The 27206-nt window shown below is 42.6% G+C and overlaps 4 protein-coding genes across 7 annotated transcripts; 2 read left to right on the top strand and 2 right to left on the bottom strand.

The window, feature by feature from the left end:
- The first annotated feature begins 3440 nt into the window (after window positions 1–3440).
- LOC117861465 (enhancer of rudimentary homolog) lies at window positions 3441–6672 on the top strand. Of its 2 annotated transcripts, XM_034745034.2 has the most exons (4): window positions 3441–3580; window positions 5616–5709; window positions 6150–6270; window positions 6370–6672. In XM_034745034.2, exons 1-4 carry the CDS (start codon window positions 3578–3580, stop codon window positions 6461–6463), a joined length of 312 nt encoding a protein of 103 aa, XP_034600925.1. In that variant the 5' UTR covers window positions 3441–3577; the 3' UTR covers window positions 6464–6672. The 2 variants fall into 2 exon arrangements, with proteins under 2 accessions (XP_034600925.1, XP_072150092.1); XM_072293991.1 differs by lacking the exon at window positions 3441–3580 and having other exon boundaries at window positions 3721–5709.
- A 328-nt stretch (window positions 6673–7000) lies between these two features.
- Window positions 7001–12408, bottom strand: LOC117861421 (uncharacterized). Of its 2 annotated transcripts, XM_034744989.2 has the most exons (4): window positions 12057–12408; window positions 11191–11248; window positions 7431–10249; window positions 7001–7359 (listed from the first exon to the last, which is right to left on the bottom strand). In XM_034744989.2, exons 3-4 carry the CDS (start codon window positions 10239–10241, stop codon window positions 7192–7194), a joined length of 2979 nt encoding a protein of 992 aa, XP_034600880.1. In that variant the 5' UTR covers window positions 10242–10249; window positions 11191–11248; window positions 12057–12408; the 3' UTR covers window positions 7001–7191. The 2 variants fall into 2 exon arrangements, with proteins under 2 accessions (XP_034600880.1, XP_034600887.1); XM_034744996.2 differs by lacking the exon at window positions 11191–11248.
- Window positions 12409–14065: 1657 nt separating this feature from the next.
- Window positions 14066–17766, bottom strand: LOC117861444 (uncharacterized). Its single transcript, XM_034745008.2, has 2 exons — window positions 16735–17766; window positions 14066–15457 (listed from the first exon to the last, which is right to left on the bottom strand). The coding sequence occupies exons 1-2, from the start codon at window positions 17707–17709 to the stop codon at window positions 14402–14404; spliced, it is 2031 nt and encodes a 676-aa protein (XP_034600899.1). The 5' UTR covers window positions 17710–17766; the 3' UTR covers window positions 14066–14401.
- Window positions 17767–18472: 706 nt separating this feature from the next.
- LOC117861451 (histone-lysine N-methyltransferase ASHR3) lies at window positions 18473–26993 on the top strand. 2 transcript variants are annotated; one of them, XM_034745028.2, is made up of 12 exons: window positions 18473–18745; window positions 19888–20034; window positions 20424–20585; window positions 20918–20944; window positions 21547–21661; window positions 21791–21890; window positions 23300–23369; window positions 24114–24192; window positions 25037–25208; window positions 25284–25364; window positions 25788–25882; window positions 26043–26993. In XM_034745028.2, the coding sequence occupies exons 1-12, from the start codon at window positions 18581–18583 to the stop codon at window positions 26807–26809; spliced, it is 1980 nt and encodes a 659-aa protein (XP_034600919.1). In that variant the 5' UTR covers window positions 18473–18580; the 3' UTR covers window positions 26810–26993. The 2 variants fall into 2 exon arrangements, with proteins under 2 accessions (XP_034600919.1, XP_034600911.1); XM_034745020.2 differs by having other exon boundaries at window positions 23276–23369.
- The last annotated feature ends 213 nt before the right edge of the window (window positions 26994–27206 follow it).

The raw sequence follows: 27206 nt of genomic DNA, 5'->3' as shown, positions 1-27206 counted from the left end.
ATTGTTGTGGGCAGAGTTCGGATTGTCGGTCCACGTTCTTAGGGTTAGACACAAAAGATGCCCGATTGAGTTGGATCAATTTCTACTGGAACATGATGCAGAAGAAGTGATGGTGGCCTGGTTCTTTCTTAGCTTAGTTGCACTTGTGTTGTGTTGAACATTGAATGTAGCTTCTGTAATTTTTAGATGAGGTTGAACCTTTCTATGTGCGCTGACTTGAACATTTTTTAAGTTAATAATCGTTGAACCTTTCTCTGGTATGTTAGTGGTTGTTTATGTTCTGGTGTATCTGAATGTCCACCAATTGTATTAGTTAGTTGCATCTGTTCAGTTGCACGTATAAGTTATGTTGCTAAGTTACTTTGAAGTTACGTTACGTTCAATTTTTTGTGCAAACTAGTTCTACCTGCTCTCGGTATACATAACGTTGTTCACCTTGTCTTATAAGCTGTGTTTTCATTTTGGACAGGTATTTCAAGTATGAGTGCTCCAGAGGAACACAACAGTGACACCGGCAGCGACAACAGCTCCGTGTTTGATATGAGATGTTTAGGAGGAGCTGCAGCCGCATATGACGAGCTTCGCAGCATAAATCGTGCTAGACGGAACCGACCTGTCGACTTGCCAGTTGAGCTGCCACGCCTGACGGGTCGGCAGTGGGTGGAGCTGAACCTCCGGGACAGGAGGTGGTGCTACGACAATTTTCGTATGTATCCCGACACGTTCCTTCACTTGCACGACGTGTTGGTTAGCAACCATGGGTTGACAACGTCGCAAGGGGTAGAATCCGTTGAGGCGTTAGCTATGTTTGTGTGGGCATGTGCGACACAGCAAGCGTGCCGGCAGATTAGAGAAAGGTTTGACCGGAGTCTGGACACGGTGAGTAGGAAGATGGCGCATGTGGCGAATGTAATGTATTCGTTTGCCCAGCAAGTCATCGCTCCAAAGGATAGAGCGTACTCGACGGTCAATCACAAGCTGACCCAATATGCACCGTTCTTTGATGGATGCATAGGTGCGCTTGACGGTACGCACATTCCAGTAATTGTCGGCCGTGAGTCCCGTTTGGATTTCCTAAACAGAAAAGGATTCACAAGCTTCAACGTGCTAGCCATATGCGATATGGACATGCGTTTCACGTACGTAGGAGCTGGCATGGCAGGCTCATGTCACGACATGGCGGTATTGCGTGACTGTATGTCGGCACGGACGTACCCACATCCACCTGCAGGTATGTGACTTATAAGAGTGGCACATGTAGATTAATCAAGAAAATGTGGTGCACTAATGTTGATTTGTTGTGATTACCTGCAGGCCGCTATTATTTGGTCGACTCGGGGTACGCCGTTCGCGAAGGGTATCTGGGCCCGTATAGAAATACCAGGTATCACCTCGAGGAGTTTAGCAGAAGGGAGGCCGACACTTTGGAGGAGAAATTTAATTTTCACCATTCCAACCTTCGAAATGTGGTGGAACGCGCCTTCGGTGTCCTGAAATCGAGGTGGCACATTCTGCGGGAAGTGCCACTATATTCGAGAGAACGACAAACCAAGATTGTTATTGCTTGCTTTGCACTGCATAATTATTTGTTGGACGTTGGCAATGACAGTTCGGCAGGATCGTCCAGGGCGCGAGAACCGGACTATGCGGTGTCCGAATGGGTGGCAGCTAATGCTACACCTGATATGGGCAGTGTCCGAGATTGGATTGCTGCGGGCATCTCGTTGATGTAGACGCGGGATGTATGTGTGTAAATCATGTTGTAATTTGTATGTACGAATTTGTAATATGTTGTGTGTACGTTCGTAAGCTTGAGTGTGTTTGTTATGTTTGGCGCGCACCATTTAGATACTGTAGTTGCATTAACCGCTACAAAATTTATTTTCGAACGTAGTAGCGTATCAGTACGGAAACCACTTTGGAAATTGGTAAGGATAAGTCGTTACCGCTCTCTCGCTTGTTTCGGTACAGGAACAATTTAATTTCTGTTTTTTAACAACCTTATATTTTACAAGTATGAACAATTCTATTATTATTTGTAGTCCCACACATTTTAATTATTTCATTTTGTAAAATAGAGTACGCAAATTCGGTTTGCTTCATTGGTTTCCTGCATAAATTTGAGTTGCAACCGGACTAAATTTAACCTTGCAACTAATGTGGCCCAAACGGCCCATTAGCACGCACACCCGGCGGGCCAAACGGCCGTTACTACCAGGCGCTTAGCGGCGGCAGCAGCAGCAGCTGCAGCGCTACAGCACCGGCTGCGGCAGCCAGCAGCCGCAGCAGCGGCTTAACGCGCTGCCGAACGCGCTGAAAAAGTTTACATGTTCTGTTCGTGCATCTGCATCCTCGCGAACAATGCGATTAGTCCGTTTTATATTTGTATAGTTGGGATCATATTATGTGAAAACCATAAGTGTTTGCAACTTGAAACTAAAAGAAAATCATGTCGTGAAAAACTCACCATCTATAGATGATGTTATGATACGATGGCATAAAAAATCTCTAGTCCAAACTCCATAGCAAATGAGAGATGCACAAGTGATAAATCCAAGGCTTAGAAGTACAAATGAATAAATTATAATTTTTGTACTTATATCCGACATTCGTGATTTTTTTTTTATCTCACAAGCAGGATGTAGTTCGGCCTTGAAATTGTGTTTTGTTAATGTGACATGAACTATATTGAAAACTTAGATATAATTTTTATGAGGTTTTCAATATTTAGCCTAAATTATATAAGCTGGATTATGGTCAAGAGTACTAGGTTAAAAGAACATCCTAGGATCACCTTTAGATTATTTGTGGTCCCTAGAATGGTCATTTATCATAGTACCCATGACTACCTTTCCAAGTTATATAATCTAGAAAGAGCATTAACCAGGTTTCACTAGATACGAGCTAAGTGTCCCTTACCTACTTCACCTTCATTTCTTTCTAAAAAATCAGAATGTGCTTGTGGTGTGGTCAAATGTTCTGCTCACCCTAAGGTTCGGTAAAAATATGACCCTTAATATGTATATATAGTTTGGGACGATCCGAAAATAACCTATAATTTAGCACGGACGATGGAGTAATAATTTCTTCAACCTCCGATCACATTGCATGCTTCCATATAAACAGTTTCTGCCACCACCAAATCTATCCCCGCCCTGCTTTAACCAGGTATTACTAGCCTGACCATCTTTCGTTGCTCACGAAATTGTCCTCTTACCAGTTACCACCACCGGTTGTCTGGCAATTGAGAATTTGAGATGGGAGATCTAGTTTCTACGTGTTCACCGTAAAACATCGACTGCTCTGCTGCATCTACACGGGCTACTGTCATGCTGATAGTCCGATGTTCCTGCGAAGCATCCAACGTGGCATCATACAAGTATCCAAGTTCCAACAGAAGCCGTTGTGTTCTTCTTTTCCATTTTTAATAATCACGTCACAAAACAAGGCCCCACTTCCCTTTCCCCACGCAGGAACGCGCAAACCTATTCGACTCCTACCTCCCTACCCCAATCGCCGCCTCCTTCCTCGACTCTCGCCGCTTCCCCCAGCTCCCGCCCGCCCGCCCGCGACCTCCATGGTGAGCTTCCCTGTACAATCCTCTCCAGCTCTGGGATTCTCGGGACGAGCCGCGGGGCGGGGTTTTGGTACCCCGTAGCGCGCGTGCTCCAGACCTAGTAGCGGCAGGGTACGATTGGAGGTAGGATTTGAGCCTGTGACCGATGGGATCGTAAAAGTCGGCACCGGATTGGCCAGTGACGACGCGACGCTCGCAGATTATTTGCAGTTTGCTTTGCTTCCCTTGTCGCGGGCGCCAGCGGTCTGTTGGTTAGCTGAATCGAAGTAGCTCGATGTGTTTCTTTGATGGCTTGTGTGGGGGTTCGCCGAGTAATCTGCTATTGTTATTGTTTCTTTTGTTGACTTGGGCAGTGATTCAATGTGAATTTTGAGAATGTGGTGATATCTATGTAGCGTGGTGTGAACATTCCGATCCATACTTCTCCCCAGAAGACTTTTCCCTTCTGCATTCTACCGAAAATATTTGTTCTAAGCTCATTATCATGATACTTGGAGACTTTGCTTCTATGTCATGGTAGGTTTTATAAGGTTATGGACTTGCTGTAAATAGTAGGATATGCTATAATGTGCTATCTGCTAACTGCGCTTTGGATGCCAAAACTACAATGGTTGCGTTTCTCACCAATGGGTGATATGTGGTTTTTGAAAACCTCATGTGCTTAATGCTTCGTGACTATGAAAAAAAAAACTAGTATGAACCCAGCCCCTACTGACCCTGCCCCATGTCATTATGTTAATTCCCTTTGATTTCATTTCCGTTACCATAAACCTATGTGTGCCCAGTTACTCAGCATTTGCCACACTGTCAGCTCAGAGACTGCAGCTTGATTGATGATTAGTTATAATTTATCGCTGGTAAATGGATACCTCTATCTAGGTTTCTGATAATGCCTTTGGCCTGCATTTTCTAATATTACTCCCCCAATGTTGTGTTGGCCCGTACTGAGTTTCATCCCAAGCTCCGCGCACTGGGCATCATGATTTTTTTTACCTCGAACACACAAGATAGCTGCTTGCCATTTCATTGAAGAAGTATCGTGCATTTTTGCAATCTTGTCTATTATGAATGTTTGGTGGGACTCTGTATACCAAGGCGCTCCCTATTTACATCTGCAGGCACTGATTTTATCCTGTCCAGTGTTTTATCATTTTAAGGTTCAAATAAGGATGTGATGATCATAATTTATTCTGCATCTCTCTGTTAGTTAGCTTTATCAACGAATTTTACTGTTTTACTCATAGGTTATTGTGTTATTTGATATGTTTCAAGAATTGTTTGTTCATAGATTGGTGACATGTTTGAGCTTCTAGTATATAGCATAATAAATTATTTGCTGTATATGTTTTCTCCTACAGCATATTTCCTTTACTTAGATGTGCACTACGGGCATCTAGGGGTATAGGTTATTAGGTAACCCTTTAAACAGTGCTCTGGAAATGGAAATATCATACAGGCACAGCTCTGGATGCTGGATTGTTCTTATCATGAAGAAGCAAAAAATATAAAGATATCTCCCCTGAAATTATAGTCTAAATATTATGCATTATAGAATTGTGAAAGAAAGCTGCATAGTTTGCATGCAAAAGTACAAGAGTCAAGAATACTATTTGATATTGCTAGTCACTGTGTTGGGTTGAGTTTGCTTTATTCCCAGAGTATTGGTGTCTCAGAAGTTTTTGGATGCCATACGGCGGATCCTGTCCAAAGCCAACTTGATGATGACTAGATCAATTTTATTATTACTGCTTGAAGCAAAGGAATCATTCTAGGGAATAAAATATGTCTTTATTGGGCCTTTATTAATAGATGGGTTGTCTAGCAAATCTTCGCTTTTGTGATATGGTACCTTTTATGAATACTCTAATAGTATAGGAGCTGCCACAGAAAATATTTCTCTATTAGGAAACTGTCTAAGGCTAGTGGGCATGGGGCATGAGTATGTCGGTAATTTCTTAGCATCCATGTATATCCAATGCTTTGCACTCTGGAAGTACTGGCACATGTTGATGTGGATCTGATTGATTGCTCTATACAGGCTGGGAGACACACCATTATTTTGATGCAGCCATCCCAAAATAGGGCATCAAGGACATTTATGGACTATAATTCAATTAATCATGCATTGGATGGTACGTATGATTTGGAAAAGGATCTGCTGCTGAAAAATTCAATGGAAAAATTTATTTAACTCTATCTGTATCACCCTGGTGGTTTTCATGTGATTCTACAGCTGTATGAATTTGGTTTTCTGATTTGCATCTGCAGCAGCACTGATTTGTCATGATCAGAAAAAAAGTTGCAGTGATATCTAAATATTAGAAACATTATAGTAATAATTTCTATTCCATGGTGCCTTAGACATTCATGGATCTAATCATCTTTCTTCACACTTTTGTTCACTGGCCTGATACAACCCCCCATCCCCACCAATGGGCTAGTTTGGCACAGATCCATCTTATGATCTTATACCCCTCTAAAATCAGATTTGCACTTTCTCAGTGATTCTTCTTGATTTATTTGCCTTCTAAAAGTTCATGAATTACTTAATACCACTTTACTGAAATGGCAGGAATCTGTGGGCTTTATGAAAGGAAAATTAGGGATATCAACCCAATGGTCCCAAACATAACCTATGATATCAGCGACCTTTATAACTTCATTGATGGCCTAGCTGACATAAGTGCACTAGTGTGAGTACAAGAGCTTTTTTAAGATTTTTTAAGTCACTTGAAGCATTTTATGCTCAAAGTTAAAAGAAACCTAACGACTTGCTATTTTAACTTTTGCAGTTTTGATCACTCGATCCAGGCATTTCTGCCATATGATCGACAGTGGATAAAGCAAAAGTTGTTCCAACACCTGAAGAAGCTGTCTCAGCGGTAGCGCGACTGTTGTTTGGTCCGGTACCTTGCCACCAACAATCAAGCATGCGTGGTAATGGGTGTCCAGTGAGTGTATTGGGCGGTGTTCCTTGTAAAATTGTGAAACGTTACACTGCAGATTGCACCCTTGTATTCTGGATGTTGTACTCGGCCGTTGACGGCTTGCCTGGGGCACCCTATATATCTGATAGACTTGTCTGGTTGTTTTGAGTGTTGTGAATCAGAAGACCCTCAGGCTATAGATGTTTTTTTTATCTGTTTCTGTTATCTTGATTTCGCACGTGTCGCACAAAACACAGATCGTGCGCGTCCCTGTTTCTTGGCTGCAGTCAAGCAGTCGTTGATGCTGTTCGGTAGGAGAGCGGAGCACTGCTGCGCCGAGGCTATTGCTCTTTAGTTGTCGACACCCGAAAAGAACAACCAAACAGACTCATCACAGGGACGCGCGTCGCCCGTGGGCACTGGGTTCACGCCTGCTCGCCTGCACCCAGACATTCATTCTCAGATGTAGGAAACACAGATAAATCACGCACATAGATGCCAACAAGATTCCCTACATAGAAGCCAAGTTTCACATGACAAGCACTACAGTTCGACACAACTTAACATGCCATTAGCAGTCTGGCAACACAACATGGGATTGAAATTGTTCAACAGGACTTGACATGCCACAACAGTCTGGCAACACTACGCAAATTCAATTTCTCGAAGCACAAGTTCAGTATGACATCACAGCTTTGCTGACTCCCACGGAGGGAGTAGAAGCATTGGCCCTTGCTTTGGATCAGGCCTTGTGATCTTTGTTGCACTAGCGGAGACATGAGCACCGGCTTTCCCAGTAGCTGAGCCACCCTGAATAGTTGACACCCTAGCACTTGCGCTTGTCTTGGTCACATTCTGGTGGAAAGAGCTGTTAGATAATGCAAAAACTTTGAGGTTCTGAAATTTTTTTTGGGATATGATATTACCTTAACTGGTGCTCCATGGCTGCTGCCGGCCGGTGCCTTCCTTTTCCTTGAGGATGTACAACTTTGTTGAGTGTTGGACACCACAGCCATTGCATTTGGACTAGCAGCGGATTGAACACCAGCAGTACCAGAAGAAGCAGCTGCATTCCTTTTCTCACATGTGGATCTGTTGTGACCGGTCTGTTTGCACTTTGTGCATCTGATGACAGTACCAACCCTTGACAGCTTTGTGCCCTTGGGTGCCTCTGTTGGATCCCTTCTCTCTGTCTTAGGCCTTCCAGGCATCCAGACATAGTCTGGAGCTTTGAGCTTGACTCTATCAGAAACCGGCCAGTTGGTCATATCCTCAATAGGTTGAAGGCAATGTTCATATGTGTTCTTGAATGATTCAACTGAATAACAACTCGCAACGTATTCATCCAGGCTATTGGTCTTCAAAAGAATGCATGAAATAGCATGAGGACAAGGCAATCCTGACAGCTGCCAATATCTACATAAACACTCCTTCTCTAGATCAACTGTGAACCTGGTGTCAAAATGCATCACTTCAAAGTTTGATGCCCCATTACAAATTGCATGGCACTTGCCTGACTGAGTGATGTAGACATTCAATTTCTTCAAAATATTGGGGCAGATCTTGGTGACCCAACTCTCTGACTTGGTCCTGTTGTCATGAATCCTAGCCATAACCTTCCTTCTGATGGTTTCCAGCATGGTGATGACAGGAAAAAACCGAGCCTCAACTATCCACTTATTGAAGGACCCACATAAGTTGTTGTCTACAGAGTCACAGTTAGACCCCAACCTGAACCAAGCCCTTGACCAGTGTTGAGGGCGAGTGTTGAGTATAGCTTGAGCTCCTTCTCTAGTCTCACCTGCCAGCCTTTCTCTAGCACGGTTAAACAGCATAATGCAAGGAGCCTTGGCACATCTCCAGAACTTCTTCTGCCACTCCTTGTCACTGAAGTGCTGCTTCCAATTTGCATAGATGTGCCTAGCGCAGTTCCTATGCTCAGCTTGAGGAGCCCAATAGCTGACTGCTTTTAGAATTCCCTTTTTTTGGTCAGATATGAAGACCCAATCAGTCCCATCACCAACACCTAGGTCCTTGAACAAAAGGTCACAAAACCAACCCCATGAATCATTTGTCTCCTTTTCCACCACTGCCCATGCAATTGGATACATTTGGTTATTGGCATCTCTCCCTATAGCACATAGCAACTCCCCGTTAGTGGCTCCCTTAAAGAAACAACCCTCAAAACCTACTACTCTTCTACAACCAGCAAGAAATCCCTTCTTCAATGCATCAAGACAGATGTACATCCTTTGAAAGGTGGGTGGCTCCACACCTGGCTCTTTCGTCACTATGACTGTACTCCCTGGGTTACTTCTCAGAAGCTCTAACTGGTAATCATACAACAACTCGTACTGACCTTTTGTAGCATCGAAGGCTTTCTGCATGACCATGGCCTTTGCTTTCTTCAATTTAGAGATAGAAACATCTGCAAACATCTCCTCTTGGACAGTCTGCTTCATGCTTACAAATTTCCAAGTTGGATTTGCCATTATAAACTTCTCGTACTTCTCAGCTATCCTTCTTGCAGTAACAAGCCTATTATCTCTTCTAGGGGGGCATGTATGGTAGTCATTGAAGGTCACTATCTGCCAACTTTCAGTCCTAGAGTTGATTGAAAGAAGGCAGACCCAAGGGCAAGCCTTCCAATCACATTTTGCCCTAACCCTTTTTGGTTCATTCTTGATGAAATTGATTACTTTCCTCTCAGCCAGACCATACCTGATAATGGCTTTCTTGAATTGCTTCTTGCTTTTAAACAACATGCCCAAAGCAAATATGGGTGTTCCTGTAGTCTCCTTGAACCTTGTAAAGCTGTTGTCCTTCCTACTTAACTCTCCATCACTATCCAAATCATTCATTGAGTCTGCATCATCACTGCTTTGAGCATATGCAGTCTCACTACCATCGTCTTGGCTTCCTTCAAAACCTGCTGGCATAGCAGTCGACCCTTCCAGAACAACATCATCAAGTGAGGCAATATGTCCTCTTTTCAAATCCTTCTTAAAGTCCTTGAATTTCCTCAGAATATCAACACCCTCATTGTCTGCTTCTGAAGATGAATCATCTCCACGCATGTAGTCACTATCTGAGCTAGAATGCTCATCTTCATCCTGCTTCTCCTCTTCTTGTTTTCCTTTATCTTTCTTCACTTGTGCATCCTTCCCTTTCTTACTTGGGCTCCTGTGAAACTCCTTAAGCTTCTTGATCTGCCTCTCCGCAACTTCCCTGGAGTCTGGTTTTGCAGATATCAAAATTACTGCATCTTCCCCAGCTACGTCATCATCATCTGAATCACCTTGATCATCTCCTTCTACATCACCATGGCCACCTTCCTCATCAGCAGAATCTACATAAACCATTGCCTGCTCATTCTCAAATCCACTTCCTTGACCACCTTCATCATTTGATCCATCTGTTGCTGCTGCCGCCTCAACATAGATCTCTGCCACCTCTCCTTCCATAATAGCATCAGCCATCTGCAAACATGTCTTATCATCCGTGAGTACACGAAGTCCATCATATAGTTCTTTCCCTGGGAATAGCCAATGCACCAATGCACCATCTTCAACCGTGCAGTGGTCCCGCAGATGCCCAACAATTGCTGCCAAAGATACCTTATCACGATTTATATATGACATTGCATCCCTTCCACCAACATAATGCACTTTCATGCCATCATTTATGAACTCCCCGTTGAAGTGAAATCTCACTACGAGCTTGCTCAAGGCATCCATGCTGCACACTGCAAATCCAAACATACAGCTACTTTAGCCCCTATGAAAAAAATGAAGAAACCCTGAATCCCCATCTAAAGTATAGGTCTCCAATTATGAAATTGAATCGGGAAACTTAAGCAAATAGGACTCCCCATCTATCTGCTCCACCCAAACATCAGCAAATGCAAGATGTGGCACATTAGACTGTGCAGCCCAACAAGCCCAGGTGAGCGAATGTGTGCGTGTGTGTTCCTTTAAAGTGCTAGGGACCCTGCCCATTTTCTGCATTGCATCAGGAGTCAGGACAAAATGGTTTCTTACGGTTAAAGTTGAGTGTATGCATTTGGAATTTCGGATCACATGAGTACATCTGCTCACAAAAGATTACTGGCATGATCACAAGCGCAATTGATGCTAGACATGGTTGCTCTTTTGCCAATAAACAATTAGCAGGTGCTTTATAGGCAGCCAGGCCATGTCGACAGTAATGTCTAGTCTACCTCTGAGGCTTTGACAACTAACTACTCCCTCCATCCCAAATTACTATTCACTTTGGCTTTTTTAGGTACATAGCTTTTGTTATGTACCTAGATTATGTCTAGATACATAGCAAAAGTTATGCATCTAGAAAAGCCAAAACGAATGGTAATTTAGAACAAAGGGAGTATGTTGTAAATTCAAGTTACTAATATTTAAACACCAGAAGAAGTGATCCCTTCTGTTACAAATCATGTTTATAAAAAATCAACAAACACCGCTTAAAAGCTCAATACAAGGCAATAAGAAACTCCCAAAAAGAATTTGCGTGCACATGGATAGAATTGTATCAGGTAGCCTGTCTAATAAATTTACAAACACCATGTAGAACAAAAGAAGAATATACAAGTGGCACCAAAAATAAAAACATTAAAAAGCATAAGTGATATCCAATCTGTACCAGGGTACATATGTTAGAAGCTAAAATCACCTTATTCTAGATTATAGAGCAGCTCCTTGGGACACGATATATACAAATATTGCAGGACCTAAACACCAAAGAGAGAGTAGATATTTACAAACTAGTTGAGACAATCAGGGACTGATGAAATAGCTTGAGATAAAATCACAGGGAAAATGTAGGTGGACAAATGAAGTAATTTCACACATCAGAGATTCCAAGTACATGAAGTGAGAACAATATAACCACATACAAATCATTGTTTGCATATCTACATTCAAGAAAATCTGACTGCAAAGGAAAATAGAAACACATAACAGTTGTGAAATATTATAAAGAAACTAAAGCATGGACATGATGGGAAAATAAAAGCAAAGACATGTTTATTTAAAAAAAAACTAAAGATCAGCCTAAATTTCAGCCCAGATCACTCGGTGAAAATTTTACCAGGGCAGAGAACATGGGTACTGAGCTGGAAATCTTAAGCTCAACTAGTGTCTCAAAGAGCAAAGTATTTCAGAGAGATTCATTTGCATTACTATTTCAAGAGGCAGCACTAGCTAAATGGGTAAAATTCAACTACAGTTCTAGTAAGAAACCAATGGGTACAAGCAAGTGCAAAGTTACGAAAAGAATGAACAAATCACCAATCGATATGAACAAACTGAATAACCTCAAACTCCTGATCGACACAAGCAACAGCATCCCAGACAGTCCACTTTGGTGTGCTAAGCAAGTTCCTTCCAAATACCAAATTCAAATGCAAACAACAGAACCGCATGTCCGAGCTGTGCACGTGCCTTATGATGCCGGACAAGCACCGGAAGGCTCTGAAGTTTGAACAAAGGAAAATGCAGACAGACAAGCACGTTCACAGATAACTTGCTGGCACGCACCCGGGGGGGATGTGGAGGCAAGTCAGCTTCTGGCTCGCAGGGGTGGAGCCGTATTTGTAGATCCTGATCACCGGCACCTGCCCCCCCCTGCGTTCCACTGGAGCAACGAGTTCACTTCAGCGCGAGACAGGTTTCCGTCGGGAGAGGAAGAGGACGAGGGGGAGCGCAGCGTGGAAGGGTGCAGGGGCTGCAGGAGAAGTCGAAGGCGGGGAGGGATGGCGCCATGCAGTAATCGATCGAAACGGTGCGGACGCGGCGACGGCGAACCGGGGGAGGGGATCCCCGACTCCCCGGTGTCGAGGGCTCTGGCGACTGCGGGTGGCACGGCTCATGGTCGCCGGCGCGGAAGACGGCCGGGTTCGCGTGCCTCGGTGCCTCGCGACGCCAGCGGTGTGGGCTGGTTAGTGGGCCACCTTCCAGACCTTGGGCTTTAAGTGCGCAATCCAAAGCCCATACAGTGCATCAAACTGTTTGATGGTATGTTTAGTTTCACGGACTAAAGTTGCATTGGATGGATGGGATGTTTGGCTCCACGGACTAAAGTTGGGTTCTATCACATCAAATGCTTAAATACTAATTAGGAAGATTAAATATGAGCTAATTATAAAACCAATTGTACAGATAGAGACTAATTCACGAGATGAATCTATTAAGCCTAATTAGTCCGTGATTTGACAATGTGATACTGCAGTGAATATGTATTAATCATGACTCTCGCGAATTAGCATCCATCTGTATAATTAGTTTTGTTTTTAAACATTTGATGCGATAGGAACTAAACTTCAAAACCGCAGTTCAACCGTGGCTTTTACCACAGACCAATAAAAAAGAGCGGCTTTACCGGAACCCACCATTCAACCATAGCCTGTTCGCTTCAGCTTATCCAGTCGGCTTATCAGTCACCAAACAGTATTTTCCTCTCACAACAAATTAGCTGTTTCAGCTTTTCAGCCGGCTTATAAGCTGAAGCGAAGGCCGATGCTTACGCTGCTGGACACTGTAGCTTTTATAATAACATTCTCAATCGAACAGGTATCCAAACATGATTTTTGGACAGAACTACCCTTACCCCTTAATCAATATTTCAAACAACAATGCCAGATCCACACATCGCAAGATCTTTGCATTATTCGAGACACAATTTAGAACCAAAATCAGATATGCATATCCATAGCTACTCACAGTTAAGTACCACAGGAACGAGAAGCTCTTTGTAGCTACAGGGCCAGATCTCTACTGAATTCCTCGTCAAACCCCAGATCCGAGCGACGCGCGGAAGGATAGCAGCCTGCTGGTGGTGCTGCCATTGGACGCAGCGCTCGGATCATCGAGGGAGAGGCTGGCATGTGGCAGGCGCCGTGCGCGGCGACGATGGCACCCCCGACGAGCAGCCCGGAGATGATGAGCGAAGCCACGGAGGTGAGGAAGAGGAGGATGAGGAGGGAGAAGGGGTGCGCCAGGAGCGAGGCCGCGAGGGAGAAGGCGACCACGGCAGCGTAGTTGACGCGGAAGTAGGCAATCTGCGCCCCCGCAGGGAGGGGCCTCCAGCGGGCGGCCGGCGCGCCGGAACGGACCCCCAGCGGGGTGGGGCTGCGCCCCGGAACAACCGCCGGTGGGGGGCCTGCGCGTCGGGAAGGGGACGGCGGCGGCGCAAGAAGTCAGGGGGAGGGAGGGAGTCAGCGATAGAAAGGATAAAGGTTGGCGGGAACGGTTCTTGAGGTCGAACGTGAAATTAAAATTGACTAAAACATAGAGTATAAGTGTCCGGCGGATATTACCATGGTTGAAGAGTGTGCAATGGCAAAGCTACCTTTTTTATGTCCTGTGACTTTGCCGCGATTTAACGATGTCCCCGAGCTAATGTTGCCTCTGTTTTAGCCCATCATGTATCGGGCCTGCAGGTACAAACCAAAAAAAGGGACGAGAGGGCCCATATTAGTATGTCACCTAACGTGTGCGCCGGGGGGGAGGATAATGGAGCGGATATATTACCGAATAATGAGTCACAGTTGTGAATTCTGGTCAACTATTATTAACTTACATCATGGTATGTCTGTCTGGAAGCCGAAAAGGCATTACAATCACCAAAAACAAGTCCAAATCCTGATCGCTTCAAACAACAAAATCATGAGACCAGCACCTATCAACTTTATAATCTGTGGAAGCATTTTCATGCCTCGAGACGATGGATAACAAAAAAAGAATTCGGCCAACCTATTTTCCAACATTTGAAAGTTTGGTCAATTTGGTTGTGCCGTTGTCAGTGCTACCTCCAAGGTTCTCTGACCAGAATCACTGCCTGCTTGCGTGCCCAGCAGATCACTGCCAGCATACAAGCCCTAGCCTCAATGCCTACCAGTGGGACGAAGCCCACCCCTCATCCTTAAACTGGCCTTAACACCAACCTCGATTGTTTCTGATGGTTCAAAGCCAAATGATTTCATCATTTTGTAGTATTTATTGGCCTCCTCTGAGAATCCACCGTCCAGAAGGCCTCTTATAATCCTCTCGAACTGATCAGCCTTCAATAGTTTCTTCTTCTCTTCCAACATCTTGAGGGATCTGCGGGCTTTCTCTTCCTGGCGTGACTTTGCATACATATCAGCAAGGAACACATGGACTTCTATGGGTTCTTCTCCCAGCTGTTTTATCTTCCGCGCAAGCTGTTCAGCCTCCGGAACTAGCTGCAACATAGATAGCCAATCCAGTAACACGAGGTTCGTCTTGACACCAGGTTTAAGTCCTTCCTTCTCTAAACTCAGCAGCCAGAGCAAAGCCTGGTCTAATTGGTTCTTCTTCATGTGCGCAGCCACCACACCGGCAATAGAACTATCATCCGGTTCGTGTCCAGATCTCCTCATGTGTTGAAACACGAGACAGGCATTCTCAGGATCACCAATGCGTCCATATGCTTCTATACTCATTGTGAACAACTCTGGCGTAGACTCAATTCCGGCAAAGTGCATCGCCCTATGAACGTTCTGGGCAGCAGCCACCATGCCTTGCTGAGCATATGCCCGTATCACATCCGTGTACATTTCTCTGGTGGCTTTGATATCCATGCCCTTCATAGTGTTTAGCAAATTATCTGCTTGTCCTGGTTCTCCATGACTGATATAGCATTTAATCATCGAACTGAAGAGTTTCAGATCTGGTTTGAAACCCTCATTCCGAATAAACTCAAAAGCCTCCTTGGCTCGATCTAGATTGCCTGCCTTGCTATACATGTGGACTAACGTGATAGATGTGAGGATATCAGGTGCAACACCTTTCTCTTTCATTTTACCAAGTATTATCTCAGCACCTTCCACATGATTTGCTTTAGCATGAAGATCAATTAACTTTGAGTAATCTCGGATGTTTGCCTCGAAAGATTCTTCAGCTAACAGAATTTCAGCAACCTGTAAATTCAAACATGGAACATATGTTAAAGAAATTGAAGTGGTGTGATGACTTTTTTAAAGGCAACTGCAAAATTGATGTAACATATCTAACTATTGCTAAGAACCTTGGGATTAAATGTAATCACATATTTAAATGCCTATGCCTGACTCAAACATTTTTTGTGCATGCGAGTGAGTGAAGATATCAAATTACCCAATGTGTTTGAGTCTATCAAGTTACTGAAGGATTAACATGAACTGCTGCCAAGTTTTTACCAAATGATAATCACCTTCTAGGAGAGTAAATTGCGTGAACATAGAAGTCTTCAAAAGCTCTAGTGTTATATCGTGGTATGTAGGTGAATGGGAATAATGATCCCCAAAAATTCATGACCAAACTTGATTGCATCTGGTAGACATGATAAGTAGCAGCAGCAGCTCAATGGAGCATTAGAGAACAACATAAATCATTATGCAGACCTCAACTTTGTCATTCTGCTTCAATCAAGCGCAATCAAATTTGGCATGAAATGTTACAGTGCAATGTAGCATCCAATTCCAGTAAGTCCACAGATAACTTCAGAAATTTCAGACTAAATAGGTTTAGTTTCACTAGGTTCAAACTTCAAAGGACGAAATGGGTTCCCACTAGATACTCCATCCATCCATATATCTTGAGCGTCTTTTTCTCAAGCCATTATCCATGCTTGTCAGACGTGTTGTGCTACTCCATGCAAATTCTTGCGCTCTTGGTCACTACTCCTCTATGCTTAAATGTGCATGCTGCATAGAGCAGCCAGCTAGCACTGAGGCAGCATGGCAATATATTAAAGGTTACTTAAGGAACTAAATAGGGGTGTTTGAGTCAGTTTATAGTTTAAGCGAAGAATTGGTACCAGTGCTGAGGGAAAACACGCCTATGATATCTGGATGGAGGGACTACACCTTAAGTCCCTATGTCCCTCAAATATAGTTGATGCAATGTCCTTTTCTCTAAGAAATGAAATAAATTCGAACTGCGTTCTAATTTTGTAATGCATATATAGTCCTTGATATGGTGGTCCAGGTACAGATATTGTTATATGATTATGCCCGTGATAATTGATTCGTATGCCCTATGATAATAAAAGTTAGCTCCACTCTTCGTCCACAACTATCTCACTGAAAACTCTGCTTCAAACAATTTCTTATGTAACTATGTGTTTTCACTGGGAGATCTGGATCCTGCAAAAAATCTACTAAACTAACATCGCAGAATGATGGACACAAGCTTTCAAGATTACCAAAGATCTCACCTTGAGGTACAACTCAACATTGCGTGCCTTAACCCGCTCAAGCAGCGCCATCCAGTCAACTCGCTTTGGCCGGAGATCCTCCTTCCACTCCTCCATGGCAGGCACCGGATCTCCTCTCCTCGGGTCGACCCGCAGCAGCTGCTCCTCGGCCTTCTTCGCTTTCCCTTCTACAGGCTTGGCTTCCTGAGGCACAAAATGTGCCTCAGCCTCGGCCGTCCGCTCCGCAACCTCGGCCCACTTCGGGTCAGACATGTCCAACCCGTACATCGTGAACTTCACCTCCCCCTTCCTCTTCGGCAAAGCGGTCAGCCTCCGCACCGGCGCAGGGGCCGGGTTGGCGGCGGCTTCGGCCTTGGCGCGCATGTCATCGAGGCCGCGGTAGAACTCGACCTCGTCGAGCTTCTCGCGGGCCCACTTGAAGCGGAACTCCCGGAGCATGGAGCCGCGGATGCCGACGTCGACGGCGAACCGCGTCATCTCCTTGACCTCGTCGCAGTGGAGATAGTGGCGGAGGTCGGCGCGGACCTGGTCACGGCGCATAGCCTCCTGCACCGAGGCGCTGACCTTCCACACGGCCGCCCAGAGGTCGTCGCTGAGCTCGGCGGCGTCAGGCCCCGGGTCGGCCCCAGTGACGCGGCACACCACGGCGTCCGCGACGAGGCGGAGCATCTCGTCGAGCACGGCGCGGTCGTAGTCGGGGAAGGCCGCCGCGAGTTCCGGGCGGAAGGCGGCCACGAAGCGCGCGAGGAACTCATCGAGGAACGGGTCGGGTGCCGGTTCCGCCTCGGCGCTCGGGGTCAGGCTCGGCTCCGATTGGAGGATGCGGGAGACGAAGGGCGGCGGGTCCTGGGGTGGCGGCGGCGGCGGGGCGTCGCCATGGAGGTGCCGGAGGAGGAGCGGTGTTGGGGCCCTAGCGGCGGCGAGAGGGGCGGGAAGCCGGCGGGCGATCCGGAAGAGGGAGACGAGGGCTCTCATGGCGGCCGTCGCCGTGCGGCGGCTGCGTGGGGGGAGGCGGCTCTGGTGAGAGAAAGTGAGGAGAAAAACCCTACGGCGAAGGGGGAGAAGATGGGCTGTCCAGAGAGAACCGCGTCTCGATCTGCACCGTCGATCGTCCGATCTGACGGCTACTTTTGCATGCTGCCCCTATCTTGGATCATCGAGTAACCATGGCAGAAGATCATTTCACGAGTATTGCATTTCGTAGGGATTTATACTTAAGTCACCGAGTCTAGTGATTTTTTAGGTGGGTTAAATTTTTTTCTATCAGATATAATTATGCTGCCTTTTTTTAGAAAAGATTATACTGCTGATTGAATTATTTCAATATTCGAATGGTGTCCAAAACTCCAAGCAAAAGCATGAAACAAAAAAATATAAATAAAACGGGATCAATTTCTCAATCACCAAGTGGACAAAGAATGCTAATTCAATATTCACTCTTGCCGTTAACAACAAGAATTCATCAATTTCAAAAGTCTTTGCTCTGCTATTTGATGTTAGTACTGTACCTAAAATTTAAACATTCTAAATAGGATGTAATTGGTATAAAGAAGGTAAAATTCAGACGTGTGTTGCTCATTTCACGAGTGTTTGATTGCACTGTTCGGGATCTGGAGCCGGACCGTTCAGCTTCCGGCGTCCACCCTCAGTCACGAACGCGCCCAAGTTAAATTGGCAGATATTTACGGCCCCTGAAAAAAAAAAGAGTTGCAATATGTGGCAGAAACCCCCCTCTCGCTTCAGCACACTCTAGTAGTCCACTCCGCTTCAGCGTCTCCGCCCAGTTCCAATGTCAAATTGCTCCGAACCCTAACAACCGCAGCCCCTTCCTTCCCGTCCAGTCGGCATGGCAGACATGTCCCTCGACGCCGACGGGGACGCCGACGGCCACCGCCGCGGAGACTCTCGGACGCTCGAGGAGCACGTGGGCAAGTGGGCGGCGCGGAGGATGCGTGCCGGCGTCCCTGCCCGCCGCTGCGTCCTGCCTTTCCTCACCGGCGCGCCCAAGGCGGTAAGGGTTTTTGCTCCAAGTGCTTCGTGTTGTTGGACCAATGTCTGATTCAGCTTACTTAAAACTAAAATTAGCATTTAACTCGGACTCCATGTCTGGGCGGATCAAGCAAAATGCAACTGGCAATGCGTTCTTGCAGTTCAGGTCAATCCGCGATTCAAATTCTTAAGCATTTCGGCAACTGTACCTGCGCTTGAGTGATGGGTATAGAACTCATAGGTTTTGACTGTGTTCTTTTCTGTACATTTCGCTCTAGTCTTGCTGAGACTTAAGACACTCTGAAAGTTTGCAATCAGCTTTGCAGTCTTTAGCAGTGACATACTTTTAGTTATGTAGTACGCACGTCGGTAGTATCGAAATATGCTATATTATATTTGTTATTAAAATGCTATCATATTTATACTTTACAGCTCTATAATGCTCAAAATTGCATCCAAGAGTAAGACTCTGAAAAGGAAAGTAGATATTATGGTGGTTTAACAACAGCTTCAATCCCAAGCAAGCTGGGGTAAGAAAAAGATCAAACCTAGGGACAGCCAAAAGGATAATATGATATGTATAAATTTGTATGGGAAATTAGTTGGCTACCAGGGGTTATAGCTTCCCAGTTAGCAAAAATGCTATTAATACAACATGCTGCATTTCTATAAACATATCTGAAGAAACATTATGTAGTACACAGAGTTAAGAAACTTGCATAAATTCAAGATTGAATTCATCTTTGATATCATGATAGAGAAACAGGTACTCTGTTAGCTCAGGATGAATGAACAATGCCAGACTGACTGCTTGTCTGTTTTGTTTTCTCGACATCGTGGGTGTATTTGGCATTTATTATTTGCAGATTAACAGTTAACTTTATGTGTAATATAGACATAATTTCTTTTTGACAATTTTTTAAACATCACAAAATCCTGAATTTGTTAATGGAGACTATCTCTAGATACAAACCCCGCCCTTATTTTATAGAGTATGGGGCCTGGATTTCTAGCTCGGAATTCCTTATTATTTTCATTCCACAACATAAAACTCATCATACTTAGTATATCTCTCTATCAGTTAAAGTTTGAAACCACAGCTCATTAATCCTGAATTAATCTCCCAAGATCTTAGCATCTCATACCTTCTTCATTTGTGCAAAGGTCGAATGCCGTCTATGCTCCAGGATCATCTATGCTGGAGAAGAAGTAAGATGTTCAGTTAGTCGCTGTCAAGAGATGTTCCATCTGAATTGTGTTGTGAAAGATACTTCAAAATTCACCACTGAAAGCTTCAGGTGCCCTCAACATGTAAGTTCCAATTTTATGGCATGAGGTGCTTTTCAGTTTGCACTATTTCACATTAGTTAACATGTAATACTTTACCAAGTATACAAGTCAGAGAGGTCTGAATAGAATGTTAATTGCCAAAATGATTTAAATTTCTTTGATTATAACACATTATAACCTACTCCTCTCCATCTATTTATTATAACCTACACCTCTCCATCATAATTTCTTTTATCATAAACCTGTATTTTGTTTTTGAAATTATGGATTTCATTTTTTTTGAAATTATGGATTTCATTTTTTTTGAAATTATGGATTTCATTTTTTTTGAAATTATGCATTCCTGTCCTTGTACTGGTTACGTTACATGATCATTATGCACATCAGTTTAACTTTCTGTCTCCTAGTAGGGTTGTATTATTTGTAAGCAAAAAATGTTCTTTTGGCGCTGTGGACGTTGTACAGTTGCAGCACATACGAAATGTGCACCTTGGCCAGTGATTCATCTAAAAGATGACCGAGGAAGTGCAATTTGCTGGAGGCATCCTTCTGATTGGCTCCTGCAAAATGAGGTCTATCCTTTTTGCCCCCTAAATCAGTCACTTCATGTTTTCATATATGAAATAAATACTGACAGTTTATCCAGGTCTAATTTGATAAATAGGCAAGAGTGAAATTTTCTAGTATAGAATTAAATAAAAATTCAATGCTGATTTCTCCATTACATTTCAAGTGTGTTTTTGTTTCATCTCTGGATCCCTGGAATATTAATAGCGAACAAGAATAAGTTACCTTTTGAGATTTATTCTTGGAAAATATTATCACAATGCATCCCAAACACCCTTTTATCCATATTTGTAATGGTTGAGGTGGCTGACAGGAATACTTTGTTTGCTTATGACAGAATGCTGAGTCTACTAGCAGCATCGAGGTGAGCGCACGCATGACATAACTTTCCTTTGCAATAAATCATTTTCAGAGCTCCCTTTAGCAGCTTGTCCTTGTAATAACAGTGCTAGGTAGGTTCCGGAATGTATTGTTTAGTAGTGTTTTATTATTCTCTTGAAGTAGAAAAAGGTTAATTTTGTATTTTTATTAGTAATGTTTGGGACATCTTGTTTACATGGTTAACCACTAATATTTTTGTAAGTATTAGAATGGCTAAATGGAAATGGTATTAGTAGATGTGTTTTCGGCCATTTGTTTCAATCTTTGCTAGTATTTTTATAAAAAAATTGGCCATGTTGCATCTTGGGGACTACGAAGTCCAAAAGATCACATATTTTATAATTGATGGGTTATTGCTTATTCGTACTTATCTTGTTTTTAGTACTTAGTGATGCAACTGGAATGCATAAAAAATAAATATTTGATGAGAAAAATGGTTAATTTCCTTACAATTTAATGCCTCAGGTGAAAAAATTAGTGATTTTTCTTCCCTTGTTAGTATACAAGTACTATTGTCTCATCAAGATGAAGTGCATTTCCTACAAAATATTTATTCATGGCTAGACTAACATGCTTATTTGATAGGAAGTGTTTTGCCGGCTACCTCTTCCATATGTTAACAAAAACTTCAGTGATTCAACCATTAGAAATTTTGCTGATGCTGTTTACAAGCCACCCCCCTATACGGCCATCAAGCGCAGTATCCTAACGCATTACTTGTTGTTGAAGATATCTATGTTTGTGAAGCTGTTTAGTTAGGTGATCTTTCTGCTTGTCTGCTTTTCTTTCTACATAATTACATCATGGCTATTTCCTTAATTTGTAAAAGATATTTATTTGATCAAGAAGAAGCGCACTGGTGTTCGTGTGGATACTGGGTGCACAGACTGCAGAGCTTATTCTACTTGCAAAGAAGACTGTGAATGCAGGTATTCTTTCTTACTTTGTTGAAACATGCCAAAGACATGTGAATGTTTGTGCAAAACTTTTATTATAAAAATGTGTTCGAAACTTGGAACCAACATTATTTTAACAAAAAAAAGCACAAACATGCATTATCTGATTGTATCAACGGTAAATGTTGCAGTGCTGGTTTAAATTAAAGATATAGTCTGTAACTCTGTATTGTTCTCTTTCCCTGAAATGCATTTCTATCGTTAAGTGTTGTGTTTGAATGGTGCAAGAAAACTGCACAAAATTCACATCTGTCACTTCAAATAAGGAATCCTGTCCACTGTATGCTACTACCTCCAGTCATGAATACATGGTGTTTTGGAGAAAGAAAACAAGCTAGTTTTAGTATGTTTTGTTTGTCCAAAACATAAAGTATTAATGACTGGAGGGAGTATTGATACTGTAGTTTGCGGAAAACCTTGACATAGAAACGTTTAAGTGATAGCATGTTCACTTCCATGTTGAGTGCTGTTAGAACTATGCTAAGGCATATTTGGAACATAGGATGTTCATCGTAAAAAGGTACGATTTTCCATCCCATATGAATGAGCTCTATTCGAGCGTTTGAAACATCATACTGTGTTATGGATCGGCCATTGGGCCTGGGACCACTGGTTCCATAATGCAAGGCTAGGCAACAGCCGCATCAATGCAGCAAACTAGCTGTGTGTCTGGCAAGGAAACATGTGAAGGTTAAAATAGTATTAGTCAGTTTATTAGATGGTTTCTTAGATATGATCATTTAATTGAATCAGTTAGCCACATATGTTAGGAGCTGGTCTGTAAAAGAAAGGCATCCGGCAAACTCTAGGATGAACAACAATAATCCTAAAATGGAGTCAGAGCCTCTAGAGGAGTGTGACTAGTCGGTTCTTCCTGCTATTCCATCTATCCCTAGTCAATCCATATCATACTGACTAAAAGAGTTTCACTGGATAGGATTCCTTTCTCTTTGATTTTAGAGGAATTTCACTGTAATCTGAACCTTCATTTCTATCTCGCTCATATAAGACTGAGGTGATATATCCTGTTACCCTTAATTTTCATGTGGCTTTCAATGCAACATTTTTCACTTGACTTGGAATCTGAAAGTATTGCTGCATTTTAACTTGGGCAAGTTTAAACATTTGAATACCTACTTTTTAACAAATTATTCATATTGTTTCCTGCATCTTAAACCAGTGCCATATTTGCTGGACAGTAGCATTGGTACTTGTTCATAAATGTTTGCGCTTGTGTGTTACTAATATTTGCTGAATAAGTTAGCATGATTGATGGTAAAGTTCTATATGATGTATATAGAATCTATACACGTCACTTTCCTCCAAAATGGTGTTCCAATTTGGCTTTGACTTGTCAGGGCTCTTTCCCTGAGTTGTTCCAGGAATTGCCGCTGCTCAGGTCTATGTACAAACAAGCCATTCTGCAAGGATAAAAAAATTAAAATTGTGAAGGTAGCTTTCTTGTCAATGATGTGCTTGCTTGATTTTCTGGGAACTGTCACCAATTTTTTCACTCCTTATTTCCTTTCAGCACAAAATAGTGTTGCATGTTTTGATATTATATGTTTGCAGTTTCCAACTTGTTTAGGATCAAGAGTTTGTGGATCAAAGCGATGGCCTAGTGGCGTCTAATTTTTAATTGTTAAATTATTTAGGAGTGGTAGCAAAGGTCATATGATCTGTGGTTGTTACTGCTACCCAATGTCAGACTTCTATATAGTGTGGTTTACAAAATATCCAGTATATTTTTAAATATCGTTAAAGCACTCTTATGGCCTATGTAAATAGGGGAGTGTGGATCCAAACCCTAAAGATTAAGTCCAAATTCACCTCATCAACAGGGGCCCTTTGGTTTTCTTACCATCTACTGATGCCATAGTGAACCCTGTGCGTTTAAAACTCAAAATTCCCTTGTATTGTTTTCGGATGCAAAATGATGTTGGCCCTTTGGTTTTCTGTGAAGTTGACCTGGCATCATGTAGAATAGAGGTCACTTGGTTGGATGAAACAAAAAAATGGACACACCTGCATGCTTGCGCCTACATATGGGCAATAGAGGTGGCCTGGTTTAGTGCAGTGGGAGTGATTATTTTTTTTCTGAGAGTTTTGTGTTTGTTGTGCAGTTTTACTTACTCAGAGTCAAAGATGGCACTAGTTTTCATTTGATTATAATGCAGCAACATTTCCCCTTTACAGACACATCAGTGTGGATGGGGTGCTGTTGCATTGGAGCCATTGGAGAAAGGTGATTTTATAGTCGAGTATGTTGGTGAAGGTAAGTTATTTTTTCATGGTCATGTTTTCTTAAAAAAAAAATAGAACCAGCGCAACTAGCAAGTTCTTGTTAGATGACTTTCTGCATAACATTTGGAGTTACATGTTGCTAATGCTCTCAAAATATGCAGTTTTTCACGTTTTCATTGGTTAGTTCCACCCAAATTTTCATGTACTTTGTGCTTCCAAACAATTACTTAACTTTCCATTATATGTGGTCTAGTACTGATAAGTTAGTACTACCATGCTTGATGGTATGATTCTATTAAAACTCGTGAAGAAGTTCTAATGCCATTTAGATTATATTGAGTTTTTAAAATAGTTTTGTAAAGGTAAAATCTTGCAGATTACCTTATGCAAGTTGTAAAGTGCTACCAAAGGCACATGCCTATCATTTGAATGGGCTTCTTGCTTAATGCATTTGTCCAGCTATATAATCCAATGGTTGAATATTGAAGGGATATTTTGTGCAAATAATCATAAGCATGTATAACATAGCTATAACTAAAAATAGAGACACTTATACATTTATTTGTGCCGCATAGTCTTTTGACTTGTGATGCATTGGAGGCTTGGAGACAATTTGTTTAGAACCTACTGTATAGTAGTGTACATTGTATTCAACTGTTTCTTTTATCATTCCCTTTTCTGTTTATAATTCATCTATTCCTCTCTGCCACGGTATGGTATCATCATATTGGGACCATTTAGTCAATGGAGTAATCATTTTACTGCAATTTTGCTGCTTTTCTTTTAATTTACGAGCTAATTTTTGTGAAGTTAATTGTATCGTATAAGGCGTCATGTATAATTCTTTTCCCCTCCTTTTCTTATCATTGTTTCAGTCATTGATGACACGACATGTGAACAAAGGCTTCGGGATTTAGAAAAGCGTGGTGACAAAAACTTCTACATGTGTGAAATCAGCAAAGATTTCACAATAGATGCAACTTTTAAAGGAAACGTATCACGTTTTCTAAACCACAGTTGTGAACCCAACTGTAAACTAGAAAAATGGTAATACTACATTCTTGAACAAGAAAAAAAGTTCATGTTGTACGATATTCCTGATTGTTTATATGGCCTTGCCAGGCAGGTTAGCGGTGAGACAAGAGTTGGTTTTTTCGCTTCTCGTGCCATCAAAATTGGAGAGCCCTTAACTTATGAGTACAGGTACTTCAAACAATTTATTTTATTATATACTGTTGCAACGATGAGAGGCTATAGGTTCTAGCATTGTACATTTTGTCAGGTGACATTAAATTCATCTGATTTATCAGGGGAATTTTGTTGAGTTTTTGGAAAAGTTAGTTTTTTGACAGTGAGTTTTTGGAAAAGTTGCCATTGCTCCGCTGTGTACCAAGAAGACACTCCACAAATAACAACGCGTAGAAGATTTAAAGTTGCCCTTGGTACATCTCAGACTCGTTGCAAAAGAAACCCCTGTTTTTAGATTTAACTTATAAGAAGGTTTAGAAGATTTTAAGTTGCCTTTAGTACATCTCAGATTCTTTGTAAATGACGCCTCCTTTTTTGTCGATTTAAGTTAACAGTTCATCACTCCTACTTATTTTGATCACTTAATAAATCCTGTAGGCCTGTAAGGAGGTGTAAAGATAAGGTACCAAAGTGCTTGTTTCTGGAACACCAACATCTCCCGCCATCTCATCCATTGGATCTCATGTGTGAAGGTAAAGTTGTACATTTTCCAAAATATTCTTGAGAGAGGTGTGATATTGTTCAAAACTAAGTTAATATCCTAGTGCTTAACAGGAAACATAGCTTTCCAGTAATCCTCTTCTTTTTTTCAAACACAAACTCTGATGCGGGACAATATCTATGTGCTTTCAGCTATTGCTACAAGACGCCCACACAATGCAACCATTGGTGCCAGTGCTCAACATGTTGCAAGCATTGGTGAAGAGCAAAATAATATGAATTCCACGCAAATAATGGTTGACTTTGGAAGGCAAGGTTTGGACCATGAACTTGACCAAGATCTCCATGATGAATCATTGAATGTCTCAGCTAACGATGCCGATCAACAAGCCGAAAGAAATGATGAGCGTGTAACTAAAAGACCTTTGACCAGATCAAAGAGAGGAATATCCAAGAAACACAAGGTTATAGCAGTGACGCTGACGCCTTGTGTCGAGGAGACTGGATCAGTTCATCCAGAGTTCAGAAGTGTACAAGCTAACGTGAATGAATCATTGGATGTCTCAGCTAATGATGGTGATCAACAAGGCCAAAGAAGTGATGAGCATGTAACTGAAAGACCTTTGAGTGCATCGAAGGGAGGAATATTCAAGAAACACAAGGCTATAGTAGAGACGCCTTGCAGCAAGGACACCGGGTCAGTTCATCCAGAGTCCAGAAGCGCACGAGCTAACATGAACGAACAAGAAGCAAATCAAGGAAAAGATTACTCTATATCAAGATGCCTGGATGTGCTAGATGCCATGGATGATGTGCCAGATGGGATCAAGATCCTCGCCTCTGATGTCTTCATGGATGTCATGAAGCGGGAGATGTTTCTTTGTTATGCACCAAAACTTCGTGGTCCATGGTTGAAGAAGGAAGTTGACAAGCTTCAGAGTTCACGCCTGGTTAACTAACTCTCTGTAAGCTGTTCTGTTATCCTAGCCTTGTATCCAGCTGCGTGCCAGGAGATACTTGTGCTGATGTAACCGGTGGATTTCATCTGGATGGTAAAACTGTGTATATATCTGTTTATAGATGGATATATCTTACTTGGAGTGTTCGGTATATATTTGTAAATTTGTATCGTGTTCGGAGTCAGCTGTTGATGTGCCTGCACTCTATGTTAGCAATACGGGCGTACTAGCCTTTTGCAAAATTGACCGAGGCTCATCAGGAGTAAGTTCTGTGTTGGTGCACCAATCGGGTATGAGATGCTTCTTTAGCTTTTAAATTATTGTTCAGTTCCTGCAAAAGAAAAAAAAAAGTCAGTTTGGGTGGAAAAAGCAATTCATCATCTACTTCCGCTTAAGC

The sequence above is a fragment of the Setaria viridis genome, chromosome 1, assembly GCF_005286985.2.
Source record: "Setaria viridis chromosome 1, Setaria_viridis_v4.0, whole genome shotgun sequence".
Classification (NCBI taxonomy): domain Eukaryota; kingdom Viridiplantae; phylum Streptophyta; class Magnoliopsida; order Poales; family Poaceae; genus Setaria; species Setaria viridis.
This window is presented reverse-complemented; position numbering and strand designations above follow the sequence as displayed.